Here is an 18,787-nt window from a genome sequence, read left to right as displayed (position 1 = left end):
GTCATATGAGGTACACCTCCACAGGTTAGAAGTCCCACCCAGGTCCCCATGACCTTCCATGACGCAGAGAGCGTTCCGTCGTAGGACAGAAGGTCAAACTTCCCAGGGTTGCCAATCTATAGGTTTCAATTAATTTCTTTTTCTCTAAGTAAAGGCAATAATAGGTGTTATTCAGCCGCAGGAAAATAATTGCCCCAAATGTTCTTAAAACAGCCTAAGAAATTTACTTTGGTTCCATGGAAAAATGAGTTTATGAGCAAACAGAAGCTCCCGTTAGAAACCAAACATGATTTATTGGTTGAAATATTGCAGCGCTCTGGAAAACCAGCAAAGGCATAGCAAGGGCATACCAAGAATCTCATAAATACCATAACGAGGCAAATTCATCATTTGGAAATTTATCTCTATGCCCAAAATAATATCACATTAAGTGAAATAACAGCTTGAGGTTATGCTTTTTTTGAGAGAGAGAGAGAGAGAGAGAGAGAGAGAGATTTTTAACAATTTTACAAGCATCCGGATACCCTGCAGACATGCTATCTTTTCTCACGTGAGTCCAGGCCAGACCACTTGCTTCCGGCTCAGCGAAGAAGTTGTGGACATCTCTTAAAGTTTAGGGAAAGCGAGCAGGTCAGCTTTTCTGGAATGACAGCTTTGTGTGGGTGAACTGTAGGAGGTAAGACCAAGATGGTGGATGTCTGGCTCACGCAAAGCCCCACCCGGTCTGGTGTGCAGTGAACAGCCATGATGGAAGGAGACCGTCTTGTTCTGCCGCAGTAGGTCAGTCTGCGGTGCCTTGCCTTTGTATGGACATGCACCCTAAGTGTTATTCATGCCTGCCAGCTCTCAACCAGGCTTCCAAATTTGACGGATATGTGTCACTTACTAACAGGTGTGCAAAGGCAGCCTAATGAATGGTCAGTCACTGATGCAGTACCATAAACAGGACAAAACTGTTGAAAGTATGACTTTTTTGTTTTATCCTCACCTGAGGACATGCTTATCGATTTTTAGAGAAAGGGGAGAGAGAGGGGGAGAAAAGCATCAGTTGGTTGCCTCTTATGTACGCCCCCTCCAGGAACCATACTCACAACCTAGGTATGGTGCCCCACCTGGGAATCGAACCCAAGATCTTTCAGTTTGCAAGGCAATGTCCAACCAACTGAGCCACACTGGCCAGTGCGGGAAGACTTTTTAATCCAATGCCTTAACTTGCCTTTATCACGCCCACACTGTCCCACCAAGCCCTCTGCCAGAGAAACAGGAGCAAGCAGTCCATCATCAGTGCCTGGCCGCTGCTTGCTTGCCATGCCTGTGATCATTGTCCACCTGCACCTCCTGCCCCTTCTGTCTCGTGCTCACTCACTCAGAGGATATTTTCGGAACGTGGCTGGCAGGGGCTATGTTTGTTGGTGGGGCAGAAGTGAGGCATGCGTAGGCCTGCCCCTGGCTCACCCTGTGAGGCCTCACCCTGGCTGGAGTAGCTCAGTGGATTGAGCTCGGGCTGCAAACCAAAGCATTGCAGGTTCAATTCCCAGCCATGGCACATGCCTGGGTTGCAGGCCACAGCCCCCAGCAACTTCACATTGATGTTTCTCTCTCTCTCTTTCTCCCTCCCTTCCCTCTCTAAAAATAAATAAATAAATCTTTAAAAAAAAGAAGTGAGGCCATCTCAGCAAACAATGGGTCTCAGGCACACAGTATCACAGGGGAAAGGTGCAAGCAAACAGGCAGTGATGTGAACAGTTTCAAAATAAACGACAGCACAGAAATACAGTTATTGCTCAGACTGTGTCGTACAAACGATGCAGAATTCTCTCAGCGTCTTCAAGAAGACCCCCGTGGGATGGGGTGTTCTGTGAGCAGCGACAGCAGAGGCCTGGGAGAGAGTTCACTGAGAAGCACAGACGTTCTGAAAGAGTTAGGAAATAAACATGTGAGAATAATAAAACAGGGCTGACCCAGTTTATCAGGGATGCAAAGGTGAGGGAATAATTTAATGCATTAGCATGTTCAGCTCCTCAGTGTATTATCTGAGGGTGAGCCCGTGGACATTCAGGGGGAGGACACAGCCACGTTTTAGACCACACCCCGAGACACAAGGCCATGGGAACGTTGTTGAAAGTCAGTGGGGTGTCAGGGAACGCAAGGGCTGTCTTTTTTCTGAGAACTCTTTAGAAACAGGTTCAATGTTTCCTCATCTCTGAGGATCGAGTGGTAAATAAAGAGATACTTTTGTCTTGGGTTAAAGTGAAATGCCCTCTATGGTCCGTTGTAAATTGTCTGGACAGTCTCCCTGCCGTGCGATGAGCTAATGAAATAGTAACCAGAGAAACCAAGTTTGCAGGCAGGGCCATTCGTGCATTTAGTACACGTTTAACGTGCACACAAGGGGTGCCCGCTCCAACCGCGGGGGCGCGGTGGTGACCGACGTACTCACGGCCCCCCTGCTCTCAGGGGACACAGACATGGAAGAAATCGTTACATCCACAGCAGAACACTCAGCTGGTCCAACTCAGACATGCGCTCAGCCCCTCTCCACGTGTCTTTCCGATGGATCCACCAGGAGAGCATTGTCTGCCTTGGGCAGTCTCGCTGTGTTTCTGTCTCGATCTGAGGTTGCGAACGTGCTCCTGGAAATCACTCGGTGCCGTAGGCTATTGCCACCAAGAGGCCATGATTCCGACCTCTGTGAGTCCGTTTCTGTTTCGTTTGTTTGTTTTGTTCTTTAGATTCTACGTACACACAAAGCATACGGTGTTTCTCTTTCTCTGTCTGACTTATTTCACTTAGCATAATACCCCCTAGGTCCATCCACACTGTCGCAGATGGCAGGACTCAATTCTTTTTTACGGTGGAGTAATATTTCATTGTGCGTATATATGTACCACGTTGTCTTATCTGTTCAGCTGCTGACGGGGCTGAGCACAAGTCTGAGTTGGAGTGGCTGAGTGTTCTGCTGTGGATGTAACGATTTCTTCCATGTCTGTGTCCCCTGAGAGCAGGGGGGCTGTGAGTACGTTGGTCACCACCGCACCCCCGCGGTTGGAGCGGGCACGCCTTGTGCGCACATTAAACCGTGTACTAAATGCACAAATGGCCCTGCCTGCAAACTCGGTTTCTCTTGTTACTATTTCATTAGCTCATCACACAGCAGGGAGAGTGTTCAGACAATTTACAACGGATCATAGAGGGCATTTCACTTTAACCCAAGACAAAAAGATCTCTTTATTTACCACTATATCTATATCTTGGCTGCTGTAAATAATGCTGCCATATACTGACGGCTGTGAGAGGGGAGAGGGGAGAGGGTAGGGGCTGGGTGTAAAAGAAAGGGTATTAAGAAGTACAAATGGGCAACTACAAAATAGCCACAGGGAATTACAAAATAGCCATGGAAACATAGAGTACAGCATAGGGAATATTGTCAATAATGTTGTAACAACTATGCAGGGTGCCAGGTGGGCACTTGAAATATTGGGGGACCACTTTGGAAAGTATATGGTTGTCCAAGCACTATGCTGTGCACCCGGAACTAATGTAAAATCCTGTTGAGTGTTCACTGTAATTGACAAATTACAAAAAAACAAATAAACATGTCATAATGTCTAATCCCCATCAGGCCTTCAAGAGTTCCTGGCGATGTTTTTCTCTTATTCACAGTCATATTCCTTATTCACGTATTCAATGGGAGTGATTATTCAAAGCCTTCTTCGTTTCCATCAAGTCTTACATCAGGCTCTTTCTCTACCATCCTCAGCAGCAGGCCACGGCTTTTCAAAAAAAATAAACCAATCAATCAAAGAGGAAATTTCTCAATTTGCTTAATTTTGTTGCCTCCCCCAAATACAGCAGTACCTACACCTATTCCTGCCCCCCTTCCCCCTGTGTCAGGCTTGCCGGTGTTCATTACCCGCCTCGTCACACAGCTGCAAGGTTCTCGTTGCCCTTTGTATATTTTTTCTGTCACGGCCTACCGTATCTGCATTGGTTTCTTTTTTTCACCACAATGATCTCCTGTCATAAAACAATTCAATATCCATCCCTGGCCCACTCCGTTTTCTTGCATCTCTATGTTTACAAACTCAGTGGCATGTCCTGTCTCTGATTTCCCTCTCTTCTCATTTATTTCTCAGTTCGCTGGAATCATGCTTGTCTCTTCCCCTTGTAAACTGAAACTGTATTTACTCTGGTCAGTAGTATTCTGCTTGTTGCTGAATTCGGCTATCGCTGCTCAGACCTTAATTCGACTTCATTGCAGCATTTTTCATCTCTTCTTGTCTTCCACGGCTCCATTCCCTGGTTTGCACCATAACTTCAACTTAGCATCCTTCACAGAGCTCTCTATTGCCTCTTAACTGTCAGGGTTTTGAGACCGAAACATGGGCTTTCTTATTTACTGACCTTATGAAGTCCATTTACTGCTTGCTTTATTCTCTTCACCAGTGGTGTGGCAACTGCCGACAAGTACACGTCCTGAATCCCTTCTGAGCTCCTGACCTATAAATAGGACTGTCTAGTGGAGATCCCCACTTGCATTTTCCACAGGCATCTCATATATTCAACGAACCCACAACTGTCCTTTCTTGCTTTACCCCCAAGTCTCCAAAGACTTTCCCTCCTAAATGTCTCTCAGATCCGCCCACTCATCTCCACCCCCGGGGCCTGTCTCCTCCTACCGGGCGCAGCCGCATCTCTCCAGGAACTACCAGAGTCTTGCAACTCAGAGCCATGCTTCTTTCCCTCGTCCCACAACTGAATATCCATTTCACTGCATCTAGGATGATCTATCCAAAAATCAGATCTAAGCACGTACCTTCTAACTTTCAACAACTCAATTAGATTGCCCCATTGCACTTGGGATAAAATTCAAACTTATTAGCTTGAGTGCAAAGCCTCAATGTAGCCATTTTGTTGTGGCATCTGTTGCCCAGATCACACATGTTTACCCCACACCGTTCCTTCCAGCCACCGGCCTGCCGCCTGTTTGTTAAGTGATATTGCCCTCCGGAACTCAAGCATTCGCAAGAGCTGCTTTCTTTTCTTGGAACCTCCTTTTTGCTTCATAGCTCCTGTTTTCTATTTAGGGCTTGAATTACACACCATCTCCTCCAGGGAGAGTTTCTGAGTTCCCAAGATGAGACTGGACGTCCATTTAATGTGTCCCAGAATATGTTCTGCTGACCCCACTGAAATTCTCATTACACCGTGTGGCGGAGCGACCATTGCTTTGCCTAATTGGGCTATTAAACAGAGCAGGTACTTCCTAAGGACAGGGCTGGCTCCTTGCTTAGTACTTTTCCCAGTGTGCCAATTAAGGGAATGACTGAGTTGTGCATTTGGTAATAAAAGCTTTGATATTCTACGAGCCTGACCAAGAAGAAAGGCTATAGAAAGGGTAAAGGAAAAACGGGAGTCATAACAAAGACAGATTCAGGAGGCTTCCTGGAAGTAGAGATGGGGAGGAGAGAGGCAGGGGAGGAGAGTTTGGGAGCCAGAGGGAAAGACAGAGTTCCAGAGGAGAGACACATCAGTAGCTTATTAAGGGAGGAGGACTGAGGGAGTGTATGTGGGGGGGAGGGGGGAGCTGCAGGACTTGTGTGCACAGAAGCCATGGCAACCCCTTTGAGACAGCATATCCAGTAGGGGTTGTGGTGCAGGAGACAGAGTCCAGGCGGGTAAGGAAGGGGCTGGAAGTAAGAAGTGAGGGACACTCAGGAATAACACGACTTTTTATGAGGATTGATCTCCCACAGAAGGGGAGAAAATGGTAACGGGGCAGTAGTACGTGGGAAAGTAACAAAAATAAATGTACTGGCACCCCAGTAGTTTGGAACACTTTTTATTATAAATGAAGATACGCATTGGCATAATCATATTAAATTTTTACAGGCGCCACTTAAAGATGAAATTAACTCCTCATCAGTCATAGATTTTTTTTAGCATGTTATTCACCCATACGGTGCATCCAACCTGGCACCTGCGTATTGATGTCACCGCTGTATCCAAAGGAAGGGAAGGAGGAGGTGGCAGAGGCAATGGAAAAAGGAAGCAACATATTGATGTGAGACTTCCATTTCTCTGATAGAGTACACTCCCCAACCATTGCATGATAGGGCACTAAAAGAAATAATGGGGCTTTTAAAATTCTTTCCTAATAGTATTTTCCTAGGAATGCTGCTCTCTTTTCACTCAGATTGCTACATTTACATGTCCTACTTTACATATCATTTTTACTATTACCACTAATCAACACAAATGGAATAATTTAAAAAATTAGTTATTTGAATAAAAATGTATGGAGCCAGTCCATTGTCATTCATAGCTTTTGAGTTTTTGAGCCCAATTTCAAAATTTCTGTTAACACTCAAATTTATATTCTGGACAGGCTAAAATATTCATATAATTAAAATGGGTTCTATTATTCAGCAGACCTTGATTTTATAACTGCACTTCCTATGCCGTTTCAGTCAGAGATGTTTGCACTTAAACTAAAACTCATTAATAACATTTTTTCGTGTGAATGAAAGATGCTTGCCTTGTTTCAGCCCAGGCAGGTCCATTCAGAATTTCGTTTGGCTCGTCTCCCCCAAAACTGCTGGGCAAGTTCCAGCTCGCTGCTAGGAAATGCAGCGTTGCTGCCCCTGGACGAAGTGAAGGGACTGCACGTTGGTTAATTCCTGTCACCCTCCATGAGTCTTATCTCAAGTGCCATTAACTCGCTGAGCTTTTCACTTGACATTTTTAAGTCAGCTTCCAAGATGTCTGGAAGAAAAATAAATGGATGTCTCAGCCATTTTCTATTCCAGATGTATGGGGCTGGCCAAAAAGTCGGTGTGGTTTTTCCCATAACATAAAAGATATGTTTTTCATTTTCACCAGGAACTTGATTGATTTGGGTGTTTCTGTACTCCGGAGCAGATTCGGGGTCTGCACACCAGGGACCCCCGTCTGAGCCCCTGGAAGACCTTAAGTAGTGGGGAGCTGGACGTGTTCTGTGTGACCTGGAAGCTCAGGTCGACCCCAGCTACTGCTTTACCCTTTGCCTTTGCTACTAGACTGAGTGCCACTGAGCATGCTCTTTCACATGTATCGGCTGGCTGATGATAACTCATCGCTAGGGCATTTTCGCGTGGCAGGCCTTACTTGAAGTGCTCTGCCCATATTATCTCAATAGATTCTCACAGCAAACCTTTGACATCCATATTTTATTCTCCCTGTTTCACAGCTGAGGACACAGGCCCAGGCCACACAGCTAGCAAATGAGGGAGTCAGGATTCGAACCCCAGCTGTGGCCTCACACCACCTAGCTGCCTTACCTCCATGCTCTGCTCCTCCATTTGGAAATACTCCTGACTTGTATTAATTACCTAGGGCAGTCCTCAAAGTTGGTTTAAATTATATTCTGTTTTAATTTCTTGCTAATACAATCTATTATATATTATCTACTTTTATAGCACCGTACTGTTCACCTCTGTATCCCGGCTTGTGATAGCTGAAAAGCAGGTGGTCCTTGATTTTTCTCTGTGGAAATGATGCTAAAAATAAGAGAAAAGGGAAAAGAGGCTTACCTCAGAAATTCCTAAATATAGTCATATTTCACTTTCAACTTGGCCTCGTTGGAGAATAAAATGTTCTGCGTGTGTGATTTTTCCACACGACTTACCTTTTTAAATGCCAGTTCTTAAGAAAGCATATCTTAAGTATGTCTAAAATGACCACTTCCCCATCTTCTTAAGCTGAAAATAACAAGTTCAACGAGTCTCTCCTTTATGACTCAGAATCCTCATGATGAATGCCTATTTCCCTGTGTCGTAACTTACCTCCATCTACTTTTCAGCTTTTCTCTTTCTTTGGTACCTTATCCTTAGCTACCATTTTTTCCCATTTTGAGTTGATTTCCTTCTGAAGTACTTCCCACCATACAATATGCTGCATGCTGATAATGAAACAGTCTCATTTGTTCATACAAACACATAAAGTAAGAGTAAGGAACTCATTGCAGGAATAAAAACATAGGATTTAGTGAGATTTTAAAAATTCTAGCTTCTTGACTCCAAAGCGTTTTTCCATCCCTTCCAATTTATGACCTGTCTTTGGAAGGGACAGAAGGTGCCAGGGTGGGACCTCGGAACAAGAAAAATATCACTGAGTTTTGAAAATATTTTGTAAATATAGAACTGAATATATAAATGTGTACTTGTGTGTGTGGAAATACAGAACTGAATAACATAGGCCTCTTTCATAACATGGTTTTGATCCCATTAACTTTCTGAAGCAGTGGTCCAAAGACAAATTATGTTACATAGATTTTTTTTTTTTTGCTTTTAAAGGATTTTTGATAATCCTATTGCTTTAGGGTTAAAGCAACACGATGAACACGTCAGACTTAACAAAACTACATTAGTCACATCGTAGCAATTGTTTGGAAATTGTTTGCAAATGGATTTTTATTTCTCAGCTGCTTCGAGGCCGGACTATCCGAATGAAAAATAAACTGAAGTCCTCTGATAGGGTTGTCACTGAAGTTTATTTAGCTGTGTGGGTGACGTGAATGACACAAGTACAAGAAGATTAATTAGTGATCATTTTGCCGAGAAGCATAATGTCGGGGAGCCATCTGGCGTGCCATTATTGGGAGGGAGATCTCGAAGGATTACTCATTAAACTTTCAACATTGTGTTCCAAGACTGCCAGTGGCCCTCAGATTCTTATTAGATTGAGACTGTGCTGAGACTCCAGAGCAGCTGGACCGTGGAGAAATGTAGCTTCTTCACATGTATCATTAGACCACAAGCAAGTCAACCTTCAGAGCTCTGCCCGGGGCCCACCACGATCCCCGTCAGTGGCATTGATGCCGTTTACATTCCTACTACCTTTCCCATAATCAAATGCCTATAATGGCTCCACTTCAAAAGCTTCTACAATTATTTTGAAAAAAAGGTTTTAAATATTTGCATCATCTTGGAAGAGCTGAACAAGCTCCTCATGATTATTCCTAAAATAATTTTCTTAGTATTTTCCACGCAGTACTATATGTTTTATATTCTTTCTGTGTCATTTATTCATAAGTTTCCTTACTCACCTATTCAGCAAATATGGATTCATTAGCTACTTTTGCTAGGGCTGTGCTAAGCTTATAGTGGTGAACGGAGCAGAAAATTTACCGCAACTCCCTGAGTTTTCATCTCAGAATTTATCTGTCCCTAGAGTGCCTGTGACAATACGTAACTTCAATAATCTCAGTCTCTTCAGGCTACTGTTTAATCAATGGCCTCGGTATCATTTTCTAGTCTCCGTTGGAAGTTCAGTCCTCTGACATTCTGAGTTAAATGGTTTGATTTGAACTCTGCCTCTGAAGTATATGTGAGCCATGTAGAAACTAAATTTTGGTCCTATTGATACCCCCACAAATATATATCTACTGAGTTTTAGGCACTTTGCACATTGATCAAAATCAATTTTTTCTATTAATAAAACAGTGGAGCATGAACGTCTCCTGGCGGGGCAGTGAAGTGAGAATTTATGTCATTACATGAAACAAAAATAGAATATTGCCTATTCAAAAAATGGAGGCAGACGTTACTAGTGGTGCATTATTATTCTCATCAGCAGACATTATGCAGGTCTAGTTATGGTAGGGCCACCTGCAGACAACCCCCATCATGCACCTCGCCCTGGAGGACAGGTGTGATCGACGGTAGTCAGTATCTCACAGATGCCCAGCTAATATTTGTCTTTGTTTCTCTACATGTACTTTCACTACCTTTTTCTAATCTTCATCAGCACTTTGTCATTCAACTGTGTTTTGTTTCTTTTGGCTTTTAGCCACACTCTTCCCTGTGCATTAGCCACCGTGCACCTTTCTCAGCATCTCGGTTTTCCTTTCTCGCATGCGTGCTCTGCAAACTTCCTCATGTGCCGGAGCTCCATTTTTCTCCCTGGAAAATAGCGATAGCAATATTTTCCTAGGCCGCAGACTTCTGGGAATAAAATGAATAAAGGTGGCTGAGACAAGCTAGGTGGGCCACCTGATTTTGAATTCCTGAAGTGGATAGAACGCATTGTTTTGCCCATGGCTCCCTGACAGAAGCATCCAGGGTCTCTGACCAAGTTCAAGGCTACAAGCACCTGCTCACCCCTATGGGCCAGCGATCCTCAAAGATCCTCTTGCCATTTTAATTTTATAGATAATCCACAGAAAGGAGATGCCAAGGGCTGTTGCTCTTTAGGACCGCCAGCTTCCCTCACTCGGCCCGACTGAAGGCAAACTTATGGAAGTGGATTCCCTGAAAGAACTTTGGCAAAAAGTAAAAGTCATTCCGTATGGAAATAGGAAGCACAGCAGCTACCATCTGTTGAGTAGCCACTACGCACAAGGCCCCATTCCAGCTTCTTCACACAGATTCTTACTTGATTCTCATACCAACCCTGCAGGGCAGCTTTGTGAACCTTTCACAGATGGGAGAGGCACGGAAAGTTTAAGTAACTAAAGTTTGGGTTTCTCAGACCCAGGTGGTTTTGTTCTCCCCACAGCATCATACTAGCTCTAGAGTCTTAATAAGATTCATACCATATGTTAGTATATCGTTGTAGGCAACACAAGTTGTGAGAAGGCATTGACTTTGAATTAGAAGGGTATGGAAATAATGAATACATATTCATTATATATAATTATATATTATATATCTTATATATAATATATGTATATACATAATGAAAAATGCTCCTTTGTAGAAAAAGACCATTGTGTGTTGGGAGGGGCTTGAGTGAGAGTGTGGAGAAGATGGCTGGGTGGTTGCCTCGTAACAGTCTTCCAGGGACATGGGGATGAGGATGGTGGACAGTTGTCCTTTGTTATTGACAAGAACGAAGCCGTGAAAGGCTGGAGGTAGAAGTTACCAATGCAAATGTTTGCAAGACATTAGATAACTATGAAAGGGAACATCATAATTACCATAACAGATAAAATTTAATATTTTTTAATTTTTTTATTAGCCAATATGGGCATGGAGGGGGAGGGATAGGAGGGGATTCTTATGCTTAGCTTAGTGGCTTGGTGGCTTAGTTCTGGCTGGAGATCTAAGCCCCCATCCTCGATGGCTGGAGACACAGACAGATGCTCGTAGTTCTGAAATGACTATGAAAATCCTAGAGAACAATTTTAGCTCCTTGTCTAAGAAACAAAATAATCTGTAAATAAATTGTATATAAAGACAACACCAACATAAAGAAATATGACTATTTTATATGTGTATATGCTTACGTTAGAATAAAAAACAACTTTGCACAGTTTCGTATTTTCTAAACTTCAAGTTAGTGAACGTTTATTGTCACTGCCCAAGTGCAGAGGTGCCTCTTTTAATCCAATTTTATTAATCCTTTGTTGGAAGAATTTGTTGTCAGATGGAGTATGACAGAGTATTGTATTGTAGCTACTGCCCGGCCTTTTGGGGAAATATAATGTTTTCATTGTCAAATAAGCCTCCTCCTAGCCTACTTCTCAAATACTGTATACGGAACAGTAAAAGCTAAAATGTTTGGGCAGTTTCAGGACTGTAAGGCTCCCTTATTAAAGCATAAATGGTTCTCTGTGCCTTAACATTCCCTGTGAGCACCCCATAATAATGATCCAGGAGAAGAACCACTGACAAGATTTGATATTTATGATACAGGCCAGGGAGTGATGGGAAGCGGAAGGCTTTTAAAGGTTCAATGTGCTGTGTAAATGCCAGATGGAATTGTTTATGAAGGTGAGGACGAACATGAACATAGGGCAAAATATGTCCCATCTAGAAAATGAAGGGGTCAGGTTCTGTGATTTCAGAATAATAAATAATCTTTCAGTTTCGGTGTCCCATAGCTTTACGTTTTCCGGGCTGGTCATCACAGGGGGCGGTTGGTCCCTGCACCGCCACTACCAGCAGCCTGAGCCATCTTAGACCCTTGTGTAAAAGCTGACCAAAGAAGAATAAGAACAATGCATGGTCTTTGGGGGTGCGATAACGTGCTCCAAAGGAAACGTGTGAATGACCCTACACTTCGGTAAATTGATCATTTAAAAAAGGTTTTCCTGTTTTCTTGTTTGTTCTCCTGAACCAGTGGAGGCGCTCCACCTGGGCACCCTGATGGCCGCGCACGGCTACTTCTTTCCCATCTCCGACCATGTGCTCACCCTCAAGGACGACGGCACCTTTTACCGCTTCCAAGTAAGTTCAGTGGAAATCTTCTTTAACAGTAAAATAGGCATCTGTATTTTGCTGGCGAGCTCTTTTTCCAGAAAATTTGAAAATTGCGGCATGTCGCTTAGGCTGGTTAAAAACGAATGGTTACATTTAAGACGTAAGAACAATAAACAAAGGAAGACGGAGAGTGCTTAGTTAAGATGACGTGTGGGAGCTGAATTCTATGATGACTCAAGTTATACTGTATAGAAAAGGCTGGAGTCACTCGATGCAATTCGGGAAGCTAGGAGAGTTACCTTTAAGTTACATTTGAGCTACTAAATTTTTGCCCCTGTGTGTGATCCAGAATCACCTTCAGTCCAAGCCAACATTTGTAGCACGTTTGAAGCTCCAGGGTGGGATTTAGCTAATCACACAAACCATCCACCTGTGGGTACCTGAGGCCCTTCTGCGAGTCTATGGAGACTCATCTGTGTGATGCTTTACGTGTCTACACTCATCTGAGATAAGAGGACACCACAGATAATTTGTGAATGGACAAGTCCCACCGGGTCATTTTTCCAATGAGACAAGACTGGCTGCCATTGTGCCAGGAAATGATCATGGACTCTGATTTCAGTCACTGAGCATGCTTTTGATCTTGAGTTTGCAATGATTTATCTGGAGTTTATTCTACATTTCATTAGACATTATGGTTCACTAATGACTGACTGGTAAATTCTAGCCTATTAAAATTAGGACAGCAGTGTTCGAACTCTAGCTTAATTCTTAGAGGTGTTTTTAGAGGGTTCTCCCCATTGTCCAGGCATTAGAGTATTCTTCTCACTTGTTCTGAATATTATTAGATGTTCTGCAATCTAAAACAACAACTAAATAGTCGTTTGGGTGCCTAAAAACTTGCTTGGGAAAACTGAGAACAAAGAGAGAAGATGTTTTCAAAAATTGTTCTCTGAGATCATCGTCCACTTTAGAACATGCTCTTACCCCTTCCTCTGACTCTTTTATCCGAGGCGAGTCACCATGGGACACTTGCCCTGAGTTGTTAGGAGGTAAAGCAGTCTCCTAAAATTGTCATACTGACCTATGTATTCAATCAATGTAAGTTAGTTAAATTACTTAATTGTAAAAGTCTTTACAATTACGGAGTTTTATCCCTTATATAGTTAAAGTCATGGCAGCTTAAAACAGCTTATTAAGTTAGAGCAACTTGGGTTCCTAAGGTTAACATTTTAATCAATAAAAAGTATTGGTGATTAGCCAATTATTCTTGTGTTATTAACACTTTTAGATTTTCTTAAAGGAGTTATTTTTTATTGCAAGGTGGCACTTTCCATATATTATTTTCTTATAAAATTTTGATATAGAGACTATAAGTAAACTTTACTGAACTTCCTAATAAAACTCTCACAATTCTGAATGAAAGGGTTTTGAGTTTGTATTTTTAGTAAAAATATAAACTCTTTTCCACCTTCACAATGTTACAAGTAAAATCATACACGTGTGAAAGAACAAATCTATGAGGGAAGCGTTGAATATAGTCTTTCTCTTGAGAATTATCTAATTCAAAACTTATTTTTAAAACAAACTAGTTCAGACATGGCCCAAAGCTAGTGATGATGGCTTTACTTAGCATAATTTGCAGATTTTAACTACAAACTTGAGCATAAATTACTAATTTCTCAGCCTAAAATTAGTGGGCAAAGTTTAAATGTCTTCGTCTCATGGGTCAAAAATGAGCAAAGCTGGGAATGAATCGTCATTCTTTCTGGAGAAAAAGAGAGACTATTTTTAAGGGACTTTAAAACAAATCAAAGGAATGGGTACAACTAATAAATGAATTACATCACTGCTAGGTATAGGCAGGTCACCAAGTTTAGTGTGCCTACACAGATGACAGGTCACCTCTGCAATTACACTAATTATGTTAAATATTAAATGGTAACTATTTGAATGACCCACCCACACTTGAAATGGAATCTTAATATTACATATTTGTAAGTCTAATACTAATAGACTCTTAAAACCAAGATTTAAAAAACAAAACAGCCTGGCTGGCATAGCTCAGTGGATTGAGCTCGGGCTGCGAACCAAAGTGTCGCAGGTTCGATTCCCAGTCAGGGCACATGCCTGGGTTGCAGGCCATGGTGGCCCCCAGCAACCACACATTGATGTTTCTCTCTCTCTGTCTCTCTCTCTCCCTCCCTCCCTTCCCTCTCTAAAAATAAATAAATAAAATCTTTAAAAAAAAGTTCCATTTATAAAAAAAAATCAGGGATAATTTGATCATTAAAAAAATAAAAATAAATAAAAAACAAAACAGACAGAAAACTCAGGAAATGCTGAATTCTTGCTAAAATATCCACCAAGGAGTTCATCAATCTGTATTTAAACAGCTCTAATAATAGAACGCTCATTATTGTTTAAGGTGTTTACTTCAATTTTTGGTTGGTTCCAAGAAACAGAAAGTTTTTTTTTATTATTCCATTGAACTGGAAGTCGACTCCTTGGAAGGATTTTAAAAATCATGAATTAGAATGGAAAACTTGTGCTATGTTTACAATCCTTGCAGTGAATGATTGAGATTCTAACCCTCATTAGGGATCTGCAAAAGCTTCGGGGCATGGGTCTGAAACAAACAGAACTCTTAATTTCATTTCATCGGCACGCAGCAGTATGTAAATTTATCTCAATGTTCAGTTCATTTTTAATCATGTGATTTTGTATTAGTGTAAACTTGCAATTAGCCTTTCTTAGCTAATTGGAACTGAGGCCTGACATGATTTTCCACGTCCCTTTTATAACTTTTATCATGTTCATATATGTGCCAAAGATGATTAAGAAACGGCTGCACAGTTTTGGATCAGTTTTATTGCCGTTGAAGAAGCCAACACTCATACATTAAAATGTCCCAAAGTCTATGCAAACTGTAAAATATGTTTTTAAATTCCAGCAAACTACAAGGGTTTGCTATCTATTAAATTGCTTTTCACTATAAATAAAAATAGTTTTCCCTAGGAAAAAATTGTACAATCTTAGTGAAGAATGTTGATGTTATGCCATTTCCACGTACTAGTACAGAGTACAGTGCTTTCATTCCTTTCTTTTTAAATTCAGGAAATTCTCACTAAATAATAAAATAATAAAGAAAAATGATAAGAATGCAGCAAGAATGTCTTGTGGTTTGAAGGGAAAAAAAGTATTTATCTGACTAATGTGACTAGAATGGGTATTTTTTTAAAAGATTTTATTTATTTATTTTTAGAGAGGGAAGGGAAGGAGAAAGAGAGAGAGAGAGAAACATCAATGTGCAGTTGCTGGGGGTCATGGCCTGCAACCCAGGAATGTACCCTGACTGGGAATCGAACCTGCGACACTTTGGTTCGCAGCCCGCGCTCAATCCACTGAGCTACGCCAGCCAGGGGTAGAATGGGTATTTTTAAAGCTAGATAAATAGGTATGTGTGTGTACACACACCCCCTCCCAAAATAAAGAAGCAACCCAAAGGGAATAATGAACTCTACGAGAAGTTCCGGAAAAACTAGCAGTCCCCATGAGAGCAAGGTTCTAAATACTTTGCTCCCCAATGGCTTCCCTGGAATCTTTACTCAAATTTATTTCTAAGAAATCAGATCCTCAAAGATTCGTCTCCCACAGAGTCTGATGGGACTCGGGTGAGGAGGGGGCCCATGTAAAGCCTCCATATCCTTGTGTCTAGTGGTTCAGCCCTTTTCCTCCTAAATTTGTGCTGCTATTTGTTTCACGTATACAAAACTAGTATTCATAGCTTTCTCCGTAATCCTGCAGCAACTGCCAAGAACCAAAGAGTGGAGAGGACCAGACATCCCTGGGAGTCCTGACCAGCTTGGCACGGTCCCCCAAAACAGGCCATTCTCCCCATGATCCTTGGTCCCTTCTTGAGAACCTCTGTTCTAGAAAGTAGAATTATCAAATAGGTAATCAGAGATTACCCACATGTGCTCATTACACGTGGACAGTTAACATAATTGACTAAAAATATATAATTAACTCCACAGGGCTGATGGCTACAGTCATTGTCCCTTTGGGTCCTAGAGTCACCGTCTTCTGAGAAAACAGAAGTTGGATAGACAGATGGATGGTCCTTGAATGTTCTCAAGGCCCGGAGCCCAGCGTGTCCAGCCAGCGGAGACAGAAAAGCCCTTTTAGAAAATACAAAATGTTCACGATGACAATAGCATTTTCCCGATCAGACACTTCCTTTGTACTTTCGTCCGTCAGTTTCTGAAATTTCACAGGATCCCGTTTCTGTCTGTTACCAATCACACCAATCGACCAAGACACTATTAGTTTAAAAAGTAATCTCTGGTTTGTGCAGTTTAAAAACATAGGGCAAGAAGTGCCTTTACTGAGAAATATTTTTAAAGCGCGAGGGGGAATTTGTTTTATTCCAGTTGGATAAACTTAAGAGCTGCGGTATATCATTAATAGAGCCAGGCAGATGATTGCTAGACCTCAGGGAAAGAACTTGACTCAGGGATGAGCTCTTGGACCTATTCACAGCCATGTCGAGATACACTAGTCATCGAAAACAATTCGTTATATTTAAACATGTCTTATCCTGAATCTTCCTGAATATAATATTCTGCTGGCAGCCTTTGTGGATTCAAGATGTTGCTGGAATAATGCAATCAGACTTTTTACCTTTACATGGCAGTAGACACCAAATTGCCGCAATATAGGACATTTGAAATACCTGCTGGTGCTACACATATTTGGGGGCTGAACATATTGCTCAGAACACATATTGCTCAGAAAAGTAAATGTAGAGAAAACACCCTTGCATGCCACTCTCGGTTCCTCTTCTGGATTTCAAACGTACCTTTGGTGAACTGGTCTACAAGATTGCTCCACATAAGCAGAGCTCATAAACCCTTCACTGTTTGTGTCTAACCTTCGTTCCGCTTCTTTTCATTCCACAGACGCCCTATTTTTGGCCGTCAAATTGTTGGGAGCCAGAAAACACAGACTACGGTCAGTGCAACATCTCACCTTATTTTCGGCAGCCAGTGTGGCTGGATGAACGTGTGCTTGCATTTTATTGCTTTGTCATTGAGAAAAGGAACTATGGTTCTCGGTATGGGACTAATATTTCTAACATTGCATTCGTGAATGGCCTTTTTGAGGAAAGTTATCAAGTGTGGTGGCAACTCTTTTCATGGTGTAGTGTCCACCGAGAGTGTTAAAAAATGTGTTTTCTTCTGAAACAGTTAAAGAGCTATAAACAAGCTTAAAAAAAAAACTATTACTGTCCTTGCATGGCACATTGGTCTACTGGAAGGAGTTGCGAAAAGGCTCAGACCCTCAGAGGGCCAGAGAGGTAGCTCACCTCTCCCACTCGGCTATGAACTGTGGCAAGTCCACTGACTTTCTGAAGCTTCATTTTTCTCAGTATTATATCAGGTAGTTTATGTTTCTGTACGTGGAAGGTTGTAATGCACGTGGAGAAGCCAATTACAAGCAAAGGAACAGTACAATAGACAACTGAACAGTAATGAATCAATTCCCATGAACTTGCCGATTCAACAGTCATGATTTCGGTTAAGCTCTTCAAAGAAATAGACTTCTCAAAGGTATTCATCTTCCTCTACCTCCCTGAAGGCTACCGTGTTCAAAGATGAGATTGGATGGTCTTAAATCTCATTTCCACAAATATTTACTGAGGATTCTTTTCCTATGCCAAGGGCTACAGTAGGTGCTGGGATGCCAAAGGTGACCCAGACTTCATCTACGTGGTTGGTATCTTGTAGGTTAAATGAGAAAAGGGAAGTACACAGAAGGAGTTACTGTAGAGTTAATATAACAGTGGTATGTGCACAACCATACAGAAGTTTAAAGAATAAGAGATGGACTTTAGCTGGGGGATTCCAGCATGATTTCACAGAAGAACCGAGATCATTCAAAGCTGTGGGCACCCGGTACAATACACAGATCGCATATCATAGAAATGTGCACGTCAGACCTGTATGATCCTATTAACCAATGTCACCCAATACATTTCATATACAATTTTAAAAAATAAAGGAGAAGGGAAGATTTTTTTTCAAGAGAAAAAAACAAAGAGAGCATCGGAGGCCTAGGGTTAGCATATGAAAGGCGGTGGGAAGTTTCACAGCTATCTGGCTTTCTTAGCTCTTGCTCCTGGAGAGACAATTTGTAAGAAAACTACAGGAAAACCCATCAAAGACCAATGGATTATATACTTTTGTCTTCCATTTCAGAAACTGGAATGTGTAGTTCACCTAAGAATGGTCAGTGCCAGTCAAAGATTCAAAGTGATACACCTCATGGAAAACAACCTAAAGCCCTGGCTGGCGTAGCTCAGTGGATTGAGCATGGGCTGCGAACCAAAGTGTCGCAGGTTCGATTCCCAGCCAGGGTACATGCCTGGGTTGCAGGCCACGGCCTCCAGCAACCGCACATTGATGTTTCTCTCTCTCTTTCTCCTTCCCGTCCCTCTCTAAAAATAAATAAATAAAATATTTTTGAAAAAGAAAACAACCTAAAAACCCAGAATACTGACAAACTAATGAGACAACAGGCAGTTTCTTCGCAGTCACGCGCAT

General features: G+C 42.0%; 1 protein-coding gene across 7 annotated transcripts in view; it reads left to right on the top strand.

The window, feature by feature from the left end:
* The window catches only part of RGS7 (regulator of G protein signaling 7), a 307,380-nt gene that overhangs the window by 221,888 nt on the left and 66,705 nt on the right, over nucleotides 1-18,787 (top strand). For all 7 annotated transcript variants that reach the window (XM_036016116.1, XM_036016118.1, XM_028531203.2 and 4 more), the window contains exons 5-6: nucleotides 12,103-12,209; nucleotides 17,144-17,195. In XM_036016116.1, the coding sequence (XP_035872009.1) occupies nucleotides 12,103-12,209; nucleotides 17,144-17,195 (159 nt within the window). The remainder of the gene's footprint in view (nucleotides 1-12,102; nucleotides 12,210-17,143; nucleotides 17,196-18,787) is intronic.

This window comes from Phyllostomus discolor, chromosome 15, assembly GCF_004126475.2.
Source record: "Phyllostomus discolor isolate MPI-MPIP mPhyDis1 chromosome 15, mPhyDis1.pri.v3, whole genome shotgun sequence".
Lineage (NCBI taxonomy): Eukaryota > Metazoa > Chordata > Mammalia > Chiroptera > Phyllostomidae > Phyllostomus > Phyllostomus discolor.
The sequence above is the reverse complement of the archived record's forward strand: the minus strand, read 5'-3'. Positions and strand labels throughout refer to the sequence as shown.